At 41.2% G+C, this 24,311-nt stretch overlaps 1 protein-coding gene across 1 annotated transcript; it reads left to right on the top strand.

Annotated features, from left to right (window-relative positions):
• The first annotated feature begins 280 nt into the window (after positions 1 to 280).
• On the top strand, positions 281 to 18,325 carry RALBP1 (ralA binding protein 1). The gene is made up of 9 exons (XM_009284099.1): positions 281 to 584; positions 8,568 to 9,026; positions 10,863 to 11,212; positions 12,618 to 12,779; positions 13,260 to 13,391; positions 14,657 to 14,764; positions 15,552 to 15,673; positions 16,086 to 16,209; positions 16,488 to 18,325. The coding sequence occupies exons 1-9, from the start codon at positions 341 to 343 to the stop codon at positions 16,749 to 16,751; spliced, it is 1,965 nt and encodes a 654-aa protein (XP_009282374.1). The 5' UTR covers positions 281 to 340; the 3' UTR covers positions 16,752 to 18,325.
• Positions 18,326 to 24,311: the final 5,986 nt, after the last annotated feature.

Below are 24,311 nucleotides of genomic sequence, written 5' to 3'. Positions count from 1 at the left end.
ATGTTAAAATAGTCCGATACTTAATATATAATGTTTTATATAGGATAAAGTAGAGATGGCTAAAATAGCAGCTCTCTTATGTTAATATGGCTTAGGAGTTAATGGACAAATTCTGCAAACACTGAGCTTAGGACCTGATGTTATATTACTGTGTCTTGTCATAAGTTGGAGCATTCATTGTAGAAGGTATTGCTGTTTGTTGTGTTTTCAGGATAGAGCCCTAAACAAGGAGTTCTGAAACCCATTGCTTAAAATTGTGTGGTGTTTCTTTTTGTTTTCCCCTGCTGCAGGTGTGATGGACAGGTAGCAGAAGATTTCACTTCCATATCAGGGAATCAGAATGACCGAGTGCTTCCTGCCTCCCACTAGCAGCCCCAGTGAACACCGTCGAGTGGAACACAGTGGGGGTCTTGCTCGTACTCCCAGCTCTGAAGAAATCAGTCCTACAAAATTCCCTGGATTGTACCGCACCGGTGAGCCTTCCCCACCTCATGACAGCTTGCATGAGCCTCCAGATATAGTATCTGATGACGAAAAGGAGCATGGGAAGAAGAAAGGAAAATTTAAGAAGAAAGAAAAAAGAAGTGAGTAGGCAACTTCTCTTATTTCATGCTTATCATTTCTCTTTCTCTCTTTTTTCCTTCTACAAAATTCCCTGGATTGTACCGCACCGGTGAGCCTTCCCCACCTCATGACAGCTTGCATGAGCCTCCAGATATAGTATCTGATGACGAAAAGGGGCGTGTGGGGAGGAGAGGGGAATTTTTGAGGAGAGAGAAAAGAGGTGTGTGTGGGCCTTTTCTTTTTTCATGCTTATCATTTCTCTTTCTCTCTTTTTTCCTTTCTTTCTTTCTCTTTCAAAATGGCTTAATATTCCCAATGGAACTTCTTTAGGTGTGAAGGAAGTTAATTTGTACAAACAGGCTTTGTGCAATACCTGTTTCTCTTCCAAAAAACCCCACACCTTACCCAAAAAATCAATTTGTTTTTTGTTATGCAGATACAGGTGCCAAGCATGTGCCCAGAATTACTAACAAACATGTTTATCCAAAACCTTTAACGATGCATTGGTAATTGCCTGGCATGGGGTTCTTCTAATCTCATTATCTGTTCACATTCTAAGTGGAGGTTTCTAAGTGTATTTCCAAATAGACGCTTTTTGAAATTGTAGCTGAGGTGCTAGCTAAAATAAAACTGTAAGTTTGACCTGAATTTTGTACTTTTAAATTTGGAAGAGTCAGTTTCAACAACTTTGACCCTTTTCCCTTATGTCTCCCATATTCGGAGTTTGCTATTGTGTACCACGTCAAGTTTTCATGTGCAAACTGCACCATTATTTGAGGAGTAATAAAATCTATGTCCTTTTTTTCTCCAGCTTCTCAGTTTGGTCTGATCATGCAGTTTCCTCCAGCAGTGTCTAAGTATTATTGCAGAGTTCAAAAATGTGAAAGCCCAACATCGGGATCTGAATTTACTAGAACTGACAGAGTAGAGGTTAGAAGAAAGTAAAGCTTTGACTGTAGAATTCATTCTTTGTCAGTGTATAAGTGTCCAGAACAGAAGTTTTCATTTAAAAAGCATACCCCTCCTCCAAAACAACAGAAGAGAAATCTTACTTCACGCCTTTAGATTTGTGCAGAAAATTTTGGAAACATGAAATAGTTTGTATTCAGTAGAGTTTTTCTACATATTCTGAAAGAACAAAGCACTTGGAAATACTAAGCTGATACTGAGTGCTCTCAGTACCAGAAAGATCCTTCCTGTCCAAGTCTCTGAAACCTAAATACCACAGCTCAAATGTTAGTACTTTTTAAACTGACATTTGTTTTAGCAAAATTTCGAAATAATGTTCATCTTCTACAATGCCTGTATCTCTGATGCCTGGAAGTTCTGGATGCCAGTGTACCTTGCCACTTCTTACATGTGAAATTTGGAAGATCAAAAACAATGAGACAGCACACAATATTCTGGTGTGTTAGGATGCATATGGTGACTATTTGTAATATGCATGCACATATTTAAATAATTACTTTTTTAGAATTTGCTGCCACTGCACTGCTTTTAATCAAACCTGTTTCCTGAAATGCAGGATTTGTTTCTCCACAGTTTAGAAGGACTATTGTTATTAACTAAAGACGGTGTGCATAAAGGATACTGTAACTCAAAAATATATTATTCTCCAGTTAAAACCACAGTTTAAATTCCAGTTTTAAGAAAACTGATTCTTTAAGTTTTTTCCTAATGTAAATAACATTAACCTAATACAGAATATTGGATTGGTGACGAAAATTCGGTATTGATTGGATGGGTCTGAATTCAAGCTATTAGTAGCTGGGCTTTTTCGTCTTTGCAAATCAGCTTTCTGTTATAACACTGGATTAGACACCTCTAAATTTGGAATTGTTAGAGCTCAGCATTATACGTAGTGTGGGTTTCTTTGAGGTGTAATTCTGCATGTCTCATGGTGATAGTCTAACTGAAGGCTGAAGAGGAAAAACGCTTCTTCAGCAAATACGTGCAGGTCTGTGCACCTTAGCTCTGTAACGGCTTTCTTCCACAAGTGGTTACAGCACATTTTATAGCTGATGTAAAGCAATTTTTGTTACGTAAAAGAAGCTTTAAAAGTATGAAAAATACAGCTATCAAAATATAGCTACAAAACAGCTACTCAAACCCACAAAAACGCAAAATGTAAGAAGAATCAAATTCTCTCTTGCAGCTGTAATATAAAAAGCATTAAGCATTTCTTAGCCCTAATATAAGTATGTCATATAATTGCCAGTCAGGTAAAAGGGTAAGTTACATACAAAGCTTTCAGTATCTCTCGTACAGTCCAAAAATCGTCATTATTGTAAATATACCCTGAACAGACATTTTACTTACGTAAATGGCAAGGGCTCTTTACAGTTGCTTAACATGGTTGATTTTAAGAGTTCCCCTTCCAGCTTTGCCTTTTGTTATCCCTTTCATACTTTTGATTCTTCAGTTTCTTCCACCTTTAAAATTCTATTGCATGTGTTCAGATTGTTTCTTTTCACTTTTCTGGCCAGCTGCTTTGATTTTGGACAGTACACAACCTGCTATGGTCATGTAATTTGGGGTTTAAACACATATAAGTGAACATTTCAATGAGAAAAAGACAAGTGTTGATATTGAAGTATGACAGAGTGAGTGTGTGTTGAACTTGCAATATTAGTGAATTAATGACAAGGTCATCCAAACTCCTGAAACTGTATGTAACTTTAATCCTACAAAGATTTGTGGGGTATTTTAATAATACTCTAAATGTAAACTTCAGAAATGCTTAAAGAGCAGGGAAGGATAAATATCCCAAGGTTACTCATCTTAGTTTTTCAGGTAAATCCTTTTTGCTGGAGTAACATACTCTGAGCTTCAGCATTATTACCTACTTCAAAAAAGCGTTTTTGTATGCTAGCAAGGGGTCTTTTTTCCTCTGTGGATAATATAATCATTTGATATTTTTCATGTTAATGGCAATAACCTAATAATACACAGCAATTATCCTGGGGGAAAAATTATAAACATTTTTGGAGGTGATAGAAAATTAAATGGAATATTGGGTTTTTTATGTGGAATGACAACTGGCAAAAAGTTTCAGCCACTGATTTCTATTCGCCACTCCTCTGTGACAGCCTGAGTGTTGGTTAGCTGCAGAGTGAGTTAGATTAGGGGACTTCTTAGGGGTTAAAATTCATTTTCTTTTTACTGGGATAGTTTTAACTCAGATATGTTTCCTGATTCAAAACAATCTTTGTTCATGCAAGAATTTACGCTATGGCAGTGTGTGAGCAGAAACAGATTTTTTTTTTTTTTTTTTGAAGCAGTAATGTTTTATATGAGACAGTGACCAGAGTAATTGATTTTTTTTTTTAAATTGTTAACCATCTCTCAGTAATCACATGTTGATAAAGTCATAAAGCATACAGTTCCTTGCAAAAGAAAAAGGTTATAAGTAATACTTAAGAAGAAAAAGCTATTCTACCCATTAGAATTTCTGTAGATAGAGAGTCTGTGTGTAGTAGACCTTACTCTGCTTATTCGTTTTACTTCTGAGGTTGGTACTGTTGCATAGGATGGGGTCAATATGCAGCTAGGATTTTTTGTTTAGAATAATTTTCATTTTCTTTATATAATTCTTGGGAAAATGGAGAATTGGTTGAATTGTAAACTAAACTATCTTGTGGAAAGGACAGTAGTATCATTGGTATGAACCCTTCTGAAATTTTCAGGAAATATTTTTGAAGACCAAATCCCTAATGTGTTGGGCAGGGGGTCCTGTGTGTTCTTCTGGGATGTGGATGAGGGCTGAAATATTCCTACTGTTAACTTGGGGACCTGCTCCGAACAATCACAATAACTGGGTGTTAGCCTTTATCTTCTTTCTCTGAGTTGCTGAGTTGAGGTTCTAGCGATCTGCAACTCTCTGCTAGATACCACCAGGTGGAAGATACCAGCCTATTCTTTCTTCTGTCATCTTAAGGGATTTTTGTCCAAAATAATTTCTGCTCAGGAATGTGGACATCCAGCAACCATGCAAAAGCCCTAATAGTATTACCAGCTGTTCCAGGTAGAGCAGTGACATGATAAGTTGTCTCTGTGCTGGTGATCCTTCATTTCTGTGCAGAGTGCTAATGGAGATGGGTTCTACAGTAGCGGTGGATACTACATGTCTATAGGGGGAGGTCTGTTAGAAATTGTAAGGAGGCCATTGTCATCCTACAAAATAACCAAGTAGCTGCTATTGCAAACAAAACACTATTTTTACTGATCTGGTGTGCGGAGAAGCTCTGAATACAATTTCCAGATCTACAGAATAAGAAGTTTCTAGAATTCTCTACCCGTGATAAACATTAGAGGCTCTTCGTATCAAGGTTTATCTTTCTGTGTTGCTAGATCCTATTCTACTGACAAATTACTATGTATATCTATATATACCACTGTGTATTTATTTAGCAAAGTACCATTTGCAAACAGTTTAAAAGTCTGCCTTTCAATGCCAGTAATTATTTTAAATCAAAATAAAGTAAGGCAAATCTCATATTTCAACTTCATTTGCTCTCCTTGCGTAGTGCTGCGCGGTAATCTGAATGCAGTAGTTGTTTGGGAGTGCTGTGCTACATCAGTGAGTGGAATGTATATTAAAAGCAAACTGATCTAATTGAGAGTTGGGTAGTAAGTGTTGGTGGTGTCTGTAAGTTTGAAGTTTCTATTAATAATAACTACATCTTGTGGGTGAGGAGAGGAAATAGAAGCCATCTACCCAAGCTCATTATGCATCCATGTGCATCTTACCGTTTTATTTAGAAATGGTATACAAGTTGATGGCAATCCCTCTGACAAATCGAAATTAGGTAACTAATGCTAGCATTGCACATCGGTCTGTATAGTCATATTTGACCTACTAATTCTTCCATATGTAAAAGCGATACATGTTTTCTTTCAGTGAATTAATTACAGATGCATGCAAATTTCCCCAGGGAGCCAAAATCAGATGTAGAGGTATAAATGACTTAAAAACTTATCAGAGACCTGATGCACAAAATGTATCTTGTGGAAGGTTTGATAACTGGCAGTTCTACATAATGCAACCCTCTGTATTAACAATAAATACTCTAGCATGAATTTATGGCTTCATTGTCAGAGTGCAGGAGAAGTATTCCCAAGTATGCAGACTGATAGAAACAATGGCCTTGCTGCACGACGAAGCTTTTAAGCCTGTAAGTTAGATTTTTCCAAAGTAACACCGGAATTTTTTTTTAATTATTTTTAAAAGAGGTTTTCATAATTTTCAGTAAGATAAGGGCTATACTTGCAGCATCACATTTAAAATAACTGCAGCGAAGGCATGCTTGTGGAAGGTCTAACGAAGCCTGAGCAAGGAACTGGCAGATAGTCCAATCGTTATGCCAGTAGAATTGGAGTATTTATTAAATTAGTATTGGTCTCATATAGGTGCAGGAAAATGTCATTGACATACATTAGAGTGATGGGAAAATGCAGACTGTTAGTAGTAGAAGTCTTGAGGAAACAGTGAACAGAAATATCAGTTTACTAACAGTAGGTAATACTTCTTTCCACATTTAAAATTACCTGATTTGTCAAGTGCTTTCGGTAATTTTTCTGCTGTATAAATTTAGGTTGTTTATATTTCAATATATTGTATCAGTGGTGAAAGGGATGCAGTCATTTTGTTACCAGAAGTATGGTGAAGAAAACTGGGCTACTCTGAGAGACGTACAAAGCCCCTCTTGGTATGGGTGGGAGATTCTCTGTGAATCTGTAATTAGTATATATGTCTAAACTTTGTTGACTTACATTACTGAGACAAATTAAAATAGGCTGGTTTTGTATTTAACTTGCTCCTTCATGTCTTCTTATGAAGTCAAGAAATACCAGTTTCAGTAATGTGCTATTGCTGGTGTTACATTACCACAGATCTAGAAAAGCACCAAGGTTTGTGTTGCAACATGGAGTGTTGAGACATGGAAGGCGGGTGCTCTGTTGGTGACATCGACCTCCAAGCCTGGGTCCCCTGTGCTGACCCGGAGGACATGCTGACGCTATTCCTAGCGTGTGTGTGGGAACCCTACGCTGTTCGACTGGGAGCTGTTACAGCTACTTAGCAGGAAAGATGGAGGGCAGATTGTTGTGGGCTCGCTCTGGCGAAGATCTGGCTTTCTGTTTGGAAATTACATCTGTGAACCCCGTGCCGCCCCATCTCACTCTCACAAAACACAGTGGTGATGTGTGCTCCTCCTTTGTCCCGTAGCTGGTGCATCAGCAGGTCTTTCTGTATCAGAGTGAGATTTGAATCCTTAGTTTATGCACTGCAGGTTTCCTTACCCATTTCTGGCTTTAGTTTACAAAAAAAGTGAATGATGGTATAGCCAGTAAACTGGGAGGATGAGACCTGGTTGCCGGTTGTCCGCCAGTTAACGTTTGCATTTTTATATTAAAATTCACTTGGAAAGGAACAGTGCTATGGTCTTTCTCCATCTTCTATGAAAGTGCATGTTTGGTAGTCCTAGGGAGGAGTCCAGGATGGGAAGGGTAAGCTGGTCAAACAATTGTAATTATTTTATGGCAGTTCCATGCTTTAATACATTTCTTATATTTATTTGACTATTAAAAGCTACCTTCCACAGAGCAGCCAAGGAGGCTTCAAAATACAGACAGCTCCTTGGATGTGCTGAAATAACGCTGAGAAACTCTGCAGCTTAATACAGGTTAGAATTGGAAGAATAAAAGACTGAATGTCCCTTGGTTCTTTTGCACAAGGCCTTTCACCTGTAAAAATTACAGCCGATAATCTTATCCGTGATGCTCTCCCTTATAATCTAAGGGGGTAATTTTCCACCACCCAAAGCTATTCACGCAGGAAGAGCGCTTGGCTGTTGGTGTGCTTCCTCACTCGGGCAGAGGCACTGCCTGTGTAGGTAGTGGAAGAGCCTCAAAGGATCTCTATAATGGGGGCTTCACACTGAAGCAAGAGCTCGCTGCCCACTGCCTTGGGGCACCTGGCTGGTGCAAATGGCATGTAAAATGTCGTCTTTGTTGACCAGGTTTCAGGCTTACTTTTCTTATATGGGGTACTGTGTATGTAAAATCACAATTAATTGACTTGGAAGTTGTGTTGGTTTGTATGTTGTTGGGTTTGGTTGTGGGTTGTTTTTTTTGTTGGGGTTTTTTTTCTGTTTTTTTTAATCCACCTTTAAAGATTTCCTTGTTCTTGCCTGAAGGATAGGCAGGGCTAGCTGCAGAGGCGTAGTTAGTAAAAGCACTGGTGTGTGTTTTAGACGGCACTTGGGTGTTTTGCTCCTGAAACAGTGTACTCTGCCCATGGACTTGTTGTTTGAAGCTCTCGCATATGCTTTTTAAGGCAAATACGCAACTTCACTGACAGGTATTGTGCTAGTGTTACTGGAATTGTTTTATTCGTCTAGTGGAGAAGTAAGTGTGCTTGGGCTTTTTTTTTTTTTTTTTACTTTTTGGGGGATTTTATTTGAGGCTGAAACTTTAACAACTTCATAGTTATCTTAAAATTCATAATATTCTGGAAAGGGATTGGGGAGTTAAGTGGCTGCAGTTTAGTTTGTTCTTAATAGAAGTTTGTTAGACTTACGTGTATGTAGTAGATGATCCTTAACAGCGACTCTTATACTGTTGATTACAGGAACATAGAGAAGTTGCCAGACAGTTGTTTTTATTTTGCGTTTCCTTGACTATTAGATGGGAAACTAGCCCATAAGATGGACATTGCCATTATGAGTAAGTATATAAAGTATTAATTGTTTAGATCATTCAGGAACTGTGTGGCTTATCTTTGATGTGCTTATGCAACCTTGATTTAATCCTTGTCCACTTAATTGTGTAACAACTAAAGAAAACCTTCTGAAGAGTCAGGCAGACGCTATTTTTTAGTTCATGTTGCTTCTTCTCTCTCCTCCTTACATATTATTTCTTGTTCTCTCCCTGTTATAATATGCTGTCTAGAAACTAAACAGACTTACAGCTGTTCTCTTGCCTTCTCCTCCTTTGCCTAATAGCGGAAGGTTATGCTGCATTTCAAGAGGACAGTTCCGGTGATGAAGCTGAAAGTCCTTCAAAGTTGAAGCGGTCCAAGGGAATACATGTCTTCAAGAAACCCAGCTTTTCCAAAAAAAAGGAAAAGGATTTTAAAATAAAAGAAAAACCCAAAGATGAAAAACACAAGGAAGACAAACATAAGGAAGACAAACACAAAGAGAAGAAGTCAAAAGACTTAACTGCAGCAGATGTTGTAAAACAGTGGAAAGAAAAGAAGAAAAAGAAAAAGCCAATTCAGGAGACAGAGATACCTCAAGTGGATGTTCCAAGTCATAGACCCGTGTTTGGCATTCCTTTGTCTGATGCGGTAGACAGGACCATGATGTACGATGGCATCCGCCTGCCAGCAGTTTTCCGTGAATGTATAGATTACGTAGAGAAGTATGGCATGAAATGTGAAGGCATCTACAGAGTTTCAGGTACTCTGGGCACACTGACATGCAGGTTCCTAAGGTCTTTACTTGCAATTCTCTTATTATTTTACCATTTTCAACACCTAGAGACTCTGTTTATAGCTGCATTGATTTTAATTATCCAAAAGATAATCAGGTAGCTAAAGTTAAGCAAATCCATAGGTCTGAAGTACCAGAAAAGTTGCTAATGTGCTGGTACTGCTTAATGGCAGTAAAAATAAACTTGTTTTGGCTTTTTGAGATAGGGTGGTAACGATGAAGAAAATGTGTTAGTATGGCCAGCTTGTATTTTTTTACTTCTGCATTAGAAATACAATGCTAGTTGATTGCAAAAGCAAAGATGAGAGATATCCATTTTATTACTTAAGCTTCCCAGTAAGCTGCTTTTTCCAGTTACTCCCATTGTATGATTTCTTTTTTCTTAAAAACTTCTTTTCTTTGAGCAAATATGCTAATAAGCAGAAAATACAAGTTTCACTATTTAAGTGTAGCAACAGCAGGCTAATTAACCATGGTAGTTGCATAACACCAGCTTACGTAAATGAAACATCAGTTTTAGTCATGTTAAACAAAACAGTCCCTTTATTTGTGAACTGCATCTGCAGTACAACTCGTGTAAGTACTTCTGTGGGTCTGTTTAAGGGAGCAAGAACAAGTGAGAAAAGGAATTTGAGGAAAAGCATTTGAAACAAGTTGCCTAGCACTGTAAAATAGTGATCAAACGATTTTAAAGGCTTCATCAAGCTGTCTTCATGCTGTCGATCTGCATGGAATTTGTTAGGCATGCATAAATACCGCAGCAGCTCAAGCAGTTTCTTCGTCTTGCCTATTGGAACATTCTGGTTGCGTGCTTTTCCAAGACACAATGTGTTGGGAATTTTCACAGGTGGTGGTGTGTTTTCTGTAAATCATTTTTGATGTTTGTACTTTCTAGGTGTTCTCCAGTGCAATAGCACCCTCTTGTGTGTGTAAGATTGTTTAAATTGAGAGCTCAGAGAGACAATTGCAGTGGCTTAACAACCTACCAGCCGTTGTGATGACTAACTTGCTTGGACATGAAACTGAATATACCTTACCTGGCATTTACCATGGGCTGAGCGCACACCGTTTTGCTCGTTGTGTATGAGGCAAGCCATGGCAGTGCATTAAGTCAGTGTAACTCACGTGGGTGTTTGAGCTTTAAGAATGGAATTTCCCTGAGTTTGGGAAGATTGGAATGTCACCGAGTTATAAAAACACCTTACAGAAAACCTTGGCTGGGTTGAATAATTATGCGAACACACTTTTATTCATGCAGTGCCTCAAATCAAGAATCCTCTGTGAGATTCTTCTGCTGAGGAGGGCCAGCTGGAAATCTGGAAACTAAAAAGTGTGGGTTTTGTTTTGACAGAAGAAAGCTGTTATAGGTAGAACTTGTTGCACAATATTTGAGTTGATAACATATTTGCTGCTTGGCTTAGGGCTGTATAATTGAACAGCCTGAAAGACGTTGAATGCAAATACACAATTGATCTTATGTTCCCCTACCCTTCCTCACCCTATTTGATGTTCCGTGATGCGAGGGAATGCTGGCGCCAGTTCTGATTCAGGGCTTCAGCAGTTCTGTGTTTTTGCTTCATAGTAGTAGTCAGTGCTTTTAGAAGCAGTGATCAGTGATCACATAATTTTGAGTCATGATTTTAACTTTGTTACATGTGGGTAACTTTTAAAAGGTATCCCTCAGTTAGCTTAAATTGTAAGGAGAGGTGAAATAAATGCATCTCAAAAAAAAAAAGTTTAAGTATAACTATTATACGCTTACAGTGGAAGATTTCTCTTAATTCTTGATCTAAATATTTTAAGGAATAAAATCAAAAGTTGATGAGCTAAAAGCAGCCTACGATCGAGAAGAATCTCCCAACTTGGAAGAATACGAGCCCAATACAGTAGCCAGCTTGCTGAAACAGTACCTACGAGAACTGCCAGAAAATTTGCTTACCAAAGAGCTAATGCCCCGCTTTGAAGATGCTTGTGGAAAGAGCACAGAAGCTGAGAAAGTCCAGGAGTGCCAGAGGTTGCTGAAAGAGTTGCCGGAGTGTAACCATCTCCTAATTTCTTGGCTGATTGTGCATATGGACCATGTTATTGCAAAGGAACTGGAAACAAAAATGAACATCCAGAATATTTCTATAGTGCTCAGCCCTACTGTCCAGGTACGTGCGCCACACAGCAAGCGTTAGAGCAGAACTTCAGCCCAAGAGAGAGACTTCTTTGTAGGAATTCCCTTGCAGGCGGGAATCAGGTATTGTCTGATACAGTTAAGCTAAAGTGCAACTTCTCTTTATACCACGGGAACCTAAAATGCTGGGAAAGGGGGACCAAGACTTCCTGAGTGTGAGCTTGCATACCATGGGTCTGATATTTGGGTTATTATGAGAGTATTACAAAGACTGCTGCAGGGTTTTAATTCTGTTGTGAACAGAAGTAATTTAATGTTGAATTTGTCCAATAATTCATGCAGATACACAATTTCTGTGGGCCTGTGACTCAATGATAATTTAGTGAAGACTATATTGTTGCTTAATTTTAGTATCAAACCAACAAACCCTGTCCTGCAAATAGATGTTCCTGGTGCAGTAATGACTTTGGTATAATGGCTTTGGTGTCTGCAGTCAAATTGCTGGGGAAAACAACTGACTTAGTTTTCCAGTAAGATGTTGTGGTTTCTGGATTGATTAATTCCTTAATAAACATCTTGGAAGTATTTAATTTAAATACAGCTCAGAATTAATCCTGTGCGTAATGGAAACATGGCATTATTGGGTGTGGGTCTTCCAGAAGAAAACCCACACTTCAGAAAAGCTTGGCTTTATAATTAAGAGCCTAGGTGGAGGCCCAGTAGCAAAAGGGCTGGGTATTACTCTGGCTATTTTGCTGTGCCAGACACTTTCTAGCTAACAAAAGAAGTAACAATTAATGTAAAACAATGCAGGCCCAATCATGTTTTGCTGTTAAGTAGATTTTAGCAATTAAAATGCAGGTAGTGACAGAACAGCATCAAAATAAATACTTGCTTCTGTCTCATGTTAAAACAAGGAATACAGTAGCAGGTCCTTTCAAACTACTTTTTCTGCTATACTAAATCATCTGAGAGAGAAGTTGTAGAAGATAGATACTTACAGGTTGGGGAGGAGAGAGAAGGTAGCCAGCAACCAGCCATAGCGCAGTACGGTTGGTGTTCCCTCTTACCTATTGCTGTCACTACCTACCTTTACATGAGTAAGAAGAAAGATTTAATACACTGCTGTATCTACCAGTGGTGGAAATAATTGTGGTAGGTTAAGGCGTGTGAAAATTCTGAGTTTAGCATGAAAATGCCTCAGATAGATACACAGGTAAGAGAGATAGTGAAGTGATTCCTTGAGGCCAGCACTGGGTCGTTTAAAGTATCATTTTTAATCCAGGTTTTAATCTCTTGGGACAAACTAACACGACTATGACTCACAGAAAGGCATACTAAAGGCTGTTCTGTTTCTGGAGAAAGATACTATGCTTCACAGATAAAGATTATGTGAATAAATCATCTTAACCAATATTTTGCCTGTCCTCTCTTTGCAGATCAGCAACCGTGTCCTGTATGTATTTTTTACACATGTTCAAGAGTTCTTTGGGAATGTGACCTTAAAGCAGGTGACAAAACCTCTTCGCTGGTCAAATATGGCAACAATGCCAGCACTTCCAGAAACACAAGAAAGCATCAAAGAAGAAATCAGGCGACAGGTTGGCAATTGCTTTAGTGTTTTTCCCTTTATCTTTGCCCTGGCTCTTATACATTCAGTAGTAAATTCTCATAAGCTTGCAACATACTCTTTAATTGTATCACAATTGTCCTGTCGCTGGAGACCACTGGAAGGAGATGGGTGATATTCTTGCCCATTTCACGCGTGGAAAGTTTCTACGGTCTTGCGATGACTATAGCCGTGTCTTTTGTGGACTGCTTTGCTCAGGAGTTCAATACTTTCATGGTGGGAGGAAGGTTGGGAGAACATGCTGAAGAGCGGTATTAAAGAAACCGCACGCTTTAACTAGTGCTAGGTCACGTGCTGAATGTATGGTAACCCTTGTTGGTAGTCGACATGTCAAGCTTTGAAAACCAGAAGTCCAAGCCTGTTGCCATGAAGCCAAAAAGATTTGTCTTTCCAGTCTGCCCTGCTATGATATATTAAAGAAAGACACTCATTTCTTTGGCAATATTTCTAGGAGTTCCTACTGAACTGTTTACACAGAGACTTGCAGGCAGGGATAAAAGACTTATCCAAAGAAGAGAGACTCTGGGAGGTGCAAAGAATTTTAACAGCTCTTAAGAGGAAACTAAGAGAAGCCAAGAGACAGGTGGGTAACTTTTCTATTTGTTGGCCAAACATCTAAAACATGGATGAAACTTACATGGGGTATTTTTAACTATGGCAATGCTTCCTAAAGTTTCATGACTGTTGTTTTTTCACTATTTATCTGTTTCTGGAGGAGCATCATTCAGCCTTATTGTTTAATCTTATAGTTAAAAATACCATAAATGTGAGGTGGGTCTACAACCACGGATTGGGCGGGGTTTAGAGGCTGACACAGGTGTAGAGGGTCAGTATTCTCTGGGTTATAATTCAGATTGAGAAAGGATGGGGGCCACTGAGGAATTTTATTATGAGTTCCTGTCTGTGCATTCAAGTTTTCATTCATTTTAGCTTGCAAACCCTAAAGAGAAACATAAAAGATAGATAGATACTTTCTAGTATCAGCTTTGCATAATTTCTGGTATTATTTTAAGTAACTCCAGTTAGAGAGCTCTGAAAGTATGAGACTAGAAATGCATTTTTAGGGAAAGCTGGGCAATTGAGTTCATATAGCTGCGTCAACTGGAAATGCTTGAGTTTTGCTCTTCCGTGTATTTCCAAGATACGTATATAGAGAGACACAGATGGATGGGGGACGGGGTGTATGTATTTAACAGTGCTTTGAACGCTGCTGTGGGTTCAGTAGGAAAAGGGTCGTTTGACCACTCCTTTTTTTGAAGTATAAGTTTAGTCTGTTACGCTTGTTCCCAGGATGGTGTTCTCTGGGTGGAGCAGATACCTTTATTCTTGCTGTTCATACAACTTGGAACAAAATATCTAAGCATTCCCTAACTTGTGACAATGCAAAGGCACCCAGTTAGGTCAAACCACATTTCAGTCTTTTTACTGCACATTTTTTCATCTTAACTTTACATGGCCGAGGAGCAATTGCATTTGCTGGTTAGCTGGCTCTCCCCAGAGACAGCAAGATCTCCACACTCCTTCACAGCTGTTTACAAAAAAAAAAAAAAAGTATGATTAAAAACTTAGTGGTTGACAGAGCGTGTATTCATTATATGCTTAAAAAACAGTGTGTCCTGGAGTACCAAGAGGAATTACTGGAAGACTCAAGGTTAACAAACTTAAGAAGCATTTTTTTTAAACTGTCATATGTCCCAGAGAAGGGAGAGACCTTGCTGAAAACTTTCAAGACAACCGAGATGGTGATTCTAAATTTGGAAAACAATGCGTTCAAAAAAATTATTTTTTACAGTAAGTAGAGTGAGTGGGGAAGCTGTCCTTTTAAAAGTTGTTCTCTTTGTCTGGCAGGAGTGTGAAACAAAGATTGCACAAGAAATCGCTAGCCTTTCAAAGGAGGATGTCTCCAAAGAAGAAATGAATGAGAATGAAGAAGTTATAAATATTCTGCTTGCACAGGTAGATGGCAGCCACTTGCCTGTTTGTCTGCTGGTATTTTCCTGTTCCATGTCTTCCAGAAATATTAAAGGCTCTTTTGTTCCTTCTGATGCAATGAGACATTGGAAGCTTAAAGGGGTCTCTCTGTCGATTAAAATACAAAGCTTTGTTTTAGTGGTAAATAAAGTAGGGAAGGAGTGCTGACTGCAGGAGTGAACCCAAAGCTGAGTAGACTCTTGTTAACAGCGGAAAAGAGACACTGCAACAACAACAAAAAAGTAGCCTTTGTTGTTAAAGTACTTAGAAAGCACTTCCAAATCTAACCAGTTTTAATACCGTTAACTACTTTCCTGCTGATCAAAGGAAGGAAGGCAGCTATTTTGGCTTTTTTGCCTGCCTTTGCTTCCCTCGGTAGCTTTGATCTTCTCTCCACTGTACTTTCCTCCTTATATTCATCTTCAAAGATGTATTTTAGAATTCAGTTTTTCTAGTTATTTTACTGGTTATCCAGAGCTTTCCGCTGTGGTTTAAGGAACTAGGCAGCCAAACGTGCCAGGACTTGGCGCGTCATCTCCAGAACTATTCAGTACAGCCATCGCCTTGAGGATTCAGAACAGACATTGTTGGTTTTGAACTTACATTTGCTTTGAGGTCTTGACGAATCAGAGTTCAAAGGAGGCATGCTAACCGCTTCTACCGAAAGTATTTCGGAGAGCAGCATCATCTCACCACTTCCCAGGGCACGCTTACCGTACGTTCCTGTAGAACATAAAGGCAAGGCTTTAAGTCAACTAATTGATCATTGCAGGAGAACGAGATTTTAACAGAACAAGAAGAACTGCTGGCCATGGAGCAGTTTCTGCGGAGACAGATTGCCTCAGAGAAGGAAGAAATAGATCGCCTTCGAGCAGAAATAGCCGAAATACAAAGGTAAAAGGGAAACTGCCTACATCAGATCTCCTGCCAGGAGAGCACTCTTTGATTAAAAGTACATATATGCTCTTCCAAAACAGCACTCTAAATGACACTTAGAGGCTTACCCTGTGAACATCACATTTGAAAGCCTCTTTTTCTTGAAATCTCAGCAACTTTGGACCTTTCGGGATATTTTCTGTTAGTATAATGATGGAATTACGATGCAAAGGAAACTAGACCCTGTGCACTAAAGAAATCCCCCTAGGAAATCACTGGTTTATTAAATTAAGCTTTGAAAGGAAATTCTGATTTTGTTTTTACAACTGTTGCAGATTATTCAGTGGACATAAGTTAACTCTTTCATGCTGCTGCAGTTCTGGCAAACTTGAAGAAGTGTTTAAATCCGAGTTTGTCATTGCTCTTTCAGTCGCCAGCAGCATGGCCGAAGTGAAACCGAGGAGTATTCTTCCGAGAGTGAAAGCGAGAGTGAAGATGAGGAGGAACTGCAGGTCATCCTGGAAGATTTGCAGAGGCAGAATGAGGAACTGGAGGTAAGATTTGAGTCAGTATTGATTGGTACTCTTCTCCTTAGTGGTTACTTGATTTAGTCTGTGCAGAGTCGTTTGCGTACGTGCAAACCGGTGCTTTTGCATCTGTTCCGCCTAGGCATGAAACCCACGGGCTCTGTTTTTAAGTCACTGTTGCGTGCAAGTCCACGTTGCTGTCTGGGTTAGCGGGAAAGCTTCATTGCGCAATGCTAAATGGCCCCCCTGGCTACAGCGATTCTTTGTCAGAACGAGCCCTGACATTTGTTTTCCTTACTTAAAAGATAAAGAACAATCACCTGAACCAAGCGATTCATGAGGAGCGAGAGGCCATCATAGAACTGCGAGTACAGCTTCGCCTGCTGCAGCGAGCGAAATCAGAGCAGCAGGTGCAGGAAGAAGAGGAGCCAGAAAAACGGGGGGGTGTTTCTCAGCAGCAAAGAGACAGTGTCCTGGAGACAAAAGCAGCCAAAGAGCAGCCAAAAGCAAGCAAGGAGCAGCAAGTCAAGCCATCGCCAAGTAAAGACAGGAAAGAAACTCCAATTTGATCCGGCTCCTTGGCTATGCATAAAATCAACCGAACTGTGCAAATTACTGTAATTTGAGTCAAACTGCACAAATTATTGCTGGCTGTGTACATTCTGTAAAGAACCTTTTCTTTTAAGCCCTGGAGACTTTTGTCTCTAATACTTGTGGCTTCTACTTGTCAGACTCAGCTGAGTTTGGAGAGGCCAGAAGAGTTTTCCAGTTAGTATCAGATTATTTCAAGACTGGTTTCCTTCAGGTGACTTAAAATAATTCAGTAACAGTTTTACTTTAAACCAAAATCATTATTTACATTCGTCGGAGCAGAATTGGAAGATCTCATTTTCAGTAAATAAACAAAAACCCACCCACACTTACTAATTATTTGCCTTGTGAATCTATTCATCCTCATTCACCGTTACTTCTGCTTATTAACCTAGTCACTTCTTGCTTGTGCCTTTGATACCTTTCTGATGCAGATTATATACAAGGGAGCTTTAAATTTATTCTGGGTTGGCTGAAAAGTCGGGAGACTGTGGGGTATCGTGTTTACCTACCATGCCCTTAAGCTTCATTTTTGTTCTGAGATGTACTGAATAAATGTAAAAACTCGAGAGATGTTATTTATGTCCCTGTATGATGGAAGTACTCATCGAGAGCTGTTCACGTCTTTTAGCGATGTAGGTAACCCATTTACTCATTTATAAACCACCGTCATCGTACCTGTTTAAGACAGGCTGTGTTCACACTGCTGCCATATAGCCAAGAGCTTTTTCTTCATCCATTTTAAGTGTTTTGGTCCCTCGGAGAAAGCCACTGACGGATGCTTTAGGCGGGGATGGGGATGGGTTATGTCGCTCGCTTAAGACAGACCTGCCTGACCAAGCAATATAGCATTTCCCTCTGCAGAAAGGCAAGTCGCTTGTGCTTTCCAAATAAGCCTGAAGAAGGATGCCAACGGGAGGCACTGGGGGTTCAGCAACAGCCTCTTTTTTTTGTTGTTGTTGGTTAAAAAACCACCACCACCTGGGACTTGCTTTTGGTTTGGCTGTTTTACTGCTTCCCCCTGTCGAAAGCCTCCAGCCACGCTGGCGTTTAAGGGCCATTTAATGTTTCAGATACGCTCGTGAGACTCATCCCTCTACTCATATATAGACAGCAAACGCCACAGAGTGCATATAGGCTATCTTATTTTTTAATCTGGGTATTTATTTTCAGCACCTGTTGGATGTGGTTGTATTCTTTATCTATTGCACTGTTGTGATCATTGGCCATGATTTGATTTTGTACAAATAATGCTTTGATATGTTATAGAAAACAGCATAGTATTTTTTTAAAATTTGGAAAAAAAGTTTATAAACACAGAAAATGTGGTCAGATGACACATGTAAACTAAAGCATTCTCCCTTGCCTTCGTTACATACATTTTATATTTGCTGGCAATATTTAAACTTTTTTTGGTTTAATTCACACTAATTCCTATTGAATTGTCATGGATTTTTCTAATGTTCTTCAGACAAATCTCTTACTATTGGTTAACTTTTATTTTGTTAGGATTGTATTTATCAAGCAAATAAATTCAACAGCCATTTGAAAGTAGTTTCTAATTTATCTACTTCATAATGCAAATGACAGTTATTCTTCCTGAGTAGCTACCTGCAGTTGAGAAGTTTATATGAAAAATTAATTTGGGCTGTCTTAATAGCTCTCCTCTGAAAGAACATTGTCTGCAACTGAATATCCGAGAAAGCTTCCCTAACTTAGCTGAAGATCAAGTTTAATTTGATCAAACTAAAGATTTTAAGACTTTGCTTCTCTATTACTGCTAGAGATTTCAGTTGCGAAGGTAAAACCCATCCTATTTATTCACATCATTACTTCCAACAAACACATGAATGCCGTTCTTTCTCCTGCAACCTTACAGCGCACTGGAAGCGTGTTGCCATTGAAGTCTTAAATGGAGGTGGAACGGCTGCTCCTGCAGTAATACAGCAACTGTAACCAGAAATTTAGTTTCAAAACGCCTGAAAGAAAGTTGTTTCTTTGAATTTTTCTTTCACGTTCTTTCAAATGATATGTCCAGTGATAAACACAGTTATCGATAAAACTCCTGTGAAGCCTGTGGTTAAAATCCTAAGCAGGAGTCAACACCTGCCAAATCACACCTGATGGCACTGAAGCCTGACAGCCCCAGGGAAGTCCCAGGGCAGGTAGGGGGCTGAGGCCGCCACAGCCTCTGAGCCCTGGGTAAAACCAACCCCTTGCAAGAGCACCGGGGGAGGCCATGCCTCAGACCCTCACCTCTGCCTCTGCCCTGCCCAGAGGCAGGTGGGGCCCTGGGCCAGGTGGCCCCTCCTCCTGCCCCAATAACCTCCACGAAGGGGTTTGGCTGCCCCAAGCCCAGCAGCAGCAGCATCACCCCAGCACCAGCGCTTGCAGTGCCTGTGGTGAAAAAGCCACGCTAGCAGCAGTGATCTCAAAGACTGCACGCAGCAGTTGCAAATAATTAGCTGAAAAAGCCAAAGCTCATTTCAAATAAAGTGGAAAGTAATTACAACGCAGTAATCCGAGCATGTTGTTCAGATCACTTTATAAGCTGCCTTATCAATCCGAAGTGCCTCACAATGAAATTTTGTGAGCTGCAGCGCCCAGGCGACTGCCTCCCACGGCACCGACAATGCCTGCACAGCAGGCCGCCTTCATGAAGTCCATACGTGTCTTGAATAACCCATTTATCCAAATCAAAGTATTTTAAACACATTTGAATTCACTTAAAGTAAGACTTCTTCCGGGAACGTACAGCTTGTATGTGCTGAGTGCAGCACATCAGACCCTTTGGACAAAATACCGGGCTTGCTTACCTTCACTGAAATGAAGAAAGAACAGGCCCGCAACGTTAATTCTAGTGTTCTGGACTTAACAAAACTTTTGTGGCGGTTTGAAGTGGCCCATCCGCTTTCCTCTTGAAAATCTAAGTGTTTCCACCACAGAGCATCACTTCAGAGAAGGGGGGGATGACGGGAGAGGGGACAACTACATTCCTTACCTGTTTTTGTAGTCCTTTTCAACGCAAGCCTGGAACAGGTTTTGTCAAATCAGCCATTCAGAAACCCGAAGGAGCAAGAAGCACCATATAAACAAGTCACTGGGACTAGAGCGCCGACATGAATCGGGACACAAGCCTGGCTTTTGCCAGCAGCTGGTTACTTGCATCTAACTGGACACGTGACAGCTTTTATACTCACAACTGACTGCAATACTGCAACTGTACAATGAGCCAACTTCAGACATCTTGCATACCAAGCAGGTTTTTTTCCTCCCAACAAAGTCTTTTTACTCTGAAAAATAGCAGCCTGAAGTGAACCGTTACTAGCCTGAACAGGGTGGGGGGGTTTTATTTATTGAAAGGAAAGAAAACAAACAATAAAAAAACCCAACGCTCACAGCAGCATTCCTCTCAGATCACATCCCTCCCACAAGTCTGAAAACACCAGCTTGCGTCCAACACCTTGCAGGATTCCAACCATCCCTCCAGGTTTCCTGGGCTCTGCGTTGTCCACGCCAGGTTTCCAACGCTGGCTCAGCTTTATTCTCACGGAAGCAGAAGCCGCCAGTTCTGGTGCGATTCTGAAAGGTTTCCTCTGCAGTGGAGGGAGGTTCGTTGAAAGCACTGCTGTGTGGCACGGTCCTACAAGGAACCATCAGGGGTTCCAGAAATTCATCGTCCTTTATGGTGAAAGATAAAGGACCGCTGTACAGAAGCTTCCACCTCCATTCACTCATTCCAATACTAGCACTGGAGGGATTCATTTCTGCCTCTGTGTCTCTTCAGATTAATGAGCTAAGTCTAATTTTTAAAGTCTATGTACTGAAGCCAAGAATTTTACACCTGACCATGTAAGACTATTCTCTCTTAATTAAAAAAAGAAAAAAAAAAAAAAAAAAAAAATTAAAGCATCAACCTGAATCTCTGCCAAAAAGAGGTTTAACCAAGCTTAATCTGTCAAGGATTTTCATTTTTCAGCATGCACCTCTGACTCACAGTGCTTCATCTGCAGATGGAAAAACGCCTCATCCAGACCAAATATGGCTTATATCCAACAGCACGAGTTCTCTACAGTGTTCTTTAAAACACGCTCCGACAGCAGAAGCCAGTGGCACCATGCTCTGTACCAGAGAACGGCTGTCAGTCCTTACTGTTCCAGGGAGACGAGGTGCAGCCTCACCAGCACAGCCTCGGGCCAAGCCCCTGGCTGCTCCTCCGTCCCGTCACAGACACAGATACCCAAAGCGACGCCTGTCAGAACGGACCCCTGGGGCGCTCCGTGCCTCCGGCTCGGCGCTGGCACTTTCGCTGCTGACCTGCTCAGACACAATGGACTGGTACCAAGTTTCGTCTGGAGTTTCTTGTGTTGCTGGCTATCTTAACAACGCGAGCAAGAAGGTCTGCCAAAGGATTATGTTGCAAAGCATATGATTTTAACCGGACAACCCCACTCCCACGCACTGGAAGAATTCCCCATCTGAACTGCAAAACACAAGAGTTCTCAGTACAGTGAAGTTACGGCTCAGGGCAGCGAGAGCAGCCCTCGCCACCTGCTAGCATGCCCCAAGACCTGCCCTGGCCATACCCTCTGACTATACGAGAACCCTAACAGGAGCTGACAGCCCTTCTACAACTTCTACTAATGATATCCGAAAGGGGGGCCTGTGGGGAAGAGGAGGGCAGACATCAGGAAAAAGGCCAAGGCCAAAGGTCGCTGCATCCTAAAACTTCTAAGGCTGTTCCTCAAGTCCTTTTGACTTGTCAGCTGACTCCTCCCTAGATACTCCTATATGCTCCTCCACATCCTCCCGTCAGGGCTACTCCGTCCTCCAAAGCAGGAACGCGCTGAGGCCACTGGAGAGAGACCAACCCACTGCACACTGGGGCTCGTCAGTGTGGGCCTTCCCCTTCCCAAATCCCTCTTCTCTGCTGGACTCCCCGGTCCAGGAAAGGAACCGCAGCGCTGCCCCCTCACCCACAGCCTAATGCTCCCCTTTGGAGTGGGGAGGGAGCTGGCAGCACAGCCTTGCTTAGCTACAGCACAGCCTTGCTTAGCTACAGCTTGGCAGACGGTTGGGGAAATCAGCAGTCGAAGCATTTTGATTTGACTGATAGGAATATTGCATCCGAGACTTCTGCACCAAGGAACGCCATTTGCCGACAAGCAAGAGGTCTGCCTGGGAGTCCCGATCAGCTCCTGTTGCTGCACCCTCCCTTACACAGAACCTCACCCCGGTACTGTGAGCCACTGCCTGTTTTATCACGGTGCTGGACCTCAAGGTAGATGGGGGTGGGACATCTCTGCTGACAGTACTGCTTACGGGCAACAACAGTGCCAGGCACAAAAATCCAGGTGGTGACCGGAAAAAAAAAGAAAGAGAACCAAAACAAAACACACAACCCCTCAGTCAAGAGGCCAGAAGAAACAACTGTGAAATAAGTGACCAACACAAGAGAAATGGCCCAGCCCCCATTTGAGCCTTTGTTGTCACCTTACTCAAACCAAATTTATCCAGGTTCTTACACAGGAAAGCTGGACTGACTAAAAAGTAACTGAAATTTCTTTTGATGTTCAAACAGTGCATCTCTCCTCTCAGTAGCCTTGTTAAAGAACACGCAGAGAAGTGTGCTCAGTACCTTCACTTTTCACAGTCGTGATTCAGAACCACCTGCAGGTAACCCTTTTAAAACGTTTCCCATACAGAAACATTACTACACCTCTGCAGAAACGGGTCACGGTATTTCAAGCAGACCATGATGGGAGGGAGGGCTGTAAGATGTTTGAAAATCTGTTTACTTGTCTCTGCTAAGTCACAGTGTATTTTAATTGGCTAGATGTAGTCCAACCTCAACAGCAGCTGAACCCTAAAGCATTCCCATTACCTTGGGCTCTTCATTTATTTTTCTGATGTAGGTAAGAAGTAAAGTAAAAGTTAAGTAAGCTAAAAGGCAGAGTCTGAAAGCACTCGGGGGTGGGGAGGGAGAAGATCACCACGCACATTTTAAATGACCTTTCCTGTCATAGTCTTATATTTTTTAAGGCAGTCTATCAGTATGGCCCACTCTGCACCTAAAGAAAAGATTAGTCACTTTAAATGTGCTTTCCATGTTGTCCGGATGCCAGCACAGATAGGAAGACGAGCCTTTCCCATCAGTATCAGAGAGGGGATAGCTGACATGAGAACAAGTGGAATACAGGATCAGCTTTCGTCCATCTGCCAGTCTCTGACTCCTCTTGCCATCCTAACAGGAGAGAGGGCCCCGGGCTGAAATCAGGTCAGAAAGCATGAGCATTGCACACAAGTTTCCACACCGAAGGACAAGGGAACAAAAGGAGACCTTGCCGACCGGACCAATCAAAGCAATCAAAGGGTGCGCCTGAGCCACAGGACAGACTCCGTCGTTCTCCCCTCGCTGCCCATCCACTACCAATTCAAATCAGGCATCTCTGAACCCCCAACCTCTGATAGTGGAGAAAAGGGGGCAAGCACTAACATTGACCGAACGCAAAAACCATCACAGCCAGACCTTACGCCTGCACAGGAGGGAGGGCTGCCTCTTCCCTTGCTGAGGCTGCCAAGCCCACGCACAAACATTTATTTCAGTTGGGCTGAAATTAGCCTGCTGTTCTGCAGTCCTAATGAACGTAGGATCTTGTCCACAGGGCCAAGAATTTGTGCAACAGCTATCTGGGACATTCAAAACTGCAAAATCTGATTTCCAAGTGTCAGTCACGTTTTGGTTAAGAACAAACTGCCCTCTAGAGAGTTCCAGACATTTGCCAGTTTTATTGGCATGAAATTCACAATCAAGCGTGGTGAGGAAACAGCCCTACCAAATCCTGACGGGTCTCTGGGGAGGAACAACCAAAGACAGAGAACCTGCTGTGAAAAACAGCAAGCAGGAGAAAGGCAGACAGTGCTATAACCAGGACATGGGAAAAAAGGGATTTCCCATGAAGAAGCTCAAAGACGAGTAAGCCAAGAGATTAAATGGAAAACAACAAAAATTGCTTGTGAAGGACGGATTTGGTATTCTACCAAGAAGGCAGGGGTAGAGCTAAGATACTGCTTTTGGGAAGCTGTGGACCAACAGATGACAATTCAGGAGCCACCTCACTTTCTGCTCAAGAAATCCTGACCAAAAGAGAAATTAATTGAGATACAAAGCTCCTATCTTTCTTCAGGGGAGACACACGTGATGGAATTCACCAGGATCTTTGGCAGCGTTCCCAGACACTGCCCCACAGAAAAAACAGCTCCTTTTTCACCACTCAGAACTGAGATGCACATTTCCCCAAACCCTGTATCCTTAGGGACAAGTTGAAGCTTGAATTACTGACATTGCTAACAGCGCTGGCATGAGAAAATTCCCTATCAGAATTAAGCAACAGAGACCATAGCCCTCAGGCTGCAGATTAAATTCTCAGTGTTGCCCAAGAGCATAAAGCAAGTCTTTCCTTCCCTTTCACTTCTTGGGAATCACCCAATGAAGCAGAAAAGAGGCAGACAGATCCATGACATGTTGGGTGAAGGGG

Source organism: Aptenodytes forsteri, unplaced genomic scaffold (genome assembly GCF_000699145.1).
Source record: "Aptenodytes forsteri isolate BGI_AS27 unplaced genomic scaffold, ASM69914v1 Scaffold229, whole genome shotgun sequence".
Taxonomy (NCBI): Eukaryota; Metazoa; Chordata; class Aves; order Sphenisciformes; family Spheniscidae; genus Aptenodytes; species Aptenodytes forsteri.
The sequence above is the reverse complement of the archived record's forward strand: the minus strand, read 5'-3'. Positions and strand labels throughout refer to the sequence as shown.

What these genes read in the sequence shown, in the direction of transcription:
- RALBP1 (XM_009284099.1), top strand. Translation starts at nt 341, where the DNA reads ATGACCGAGTGCTTCCTGCCTCCCACTAGCAGCCCCAGTGAACACCGT. An exon ending in AAGAAGAAATCAGGCGACAG is followed by an intron (nt 12,780 to 13,259) that starts GTTGGCAATTGC and finishes CAATATTTCTAG; the next exon opens with GAGTTCCTACTGAACTGTTT. An exon ending in GAAATAGCCGAAATACAAAG is followed by an intron (nt 15,674 to 16,085) that starts GTAAAAGGGAAA and finishes TTGCTCTTTCAG; the next exon opens with TCGCCAGCAGCATGGCCGAA.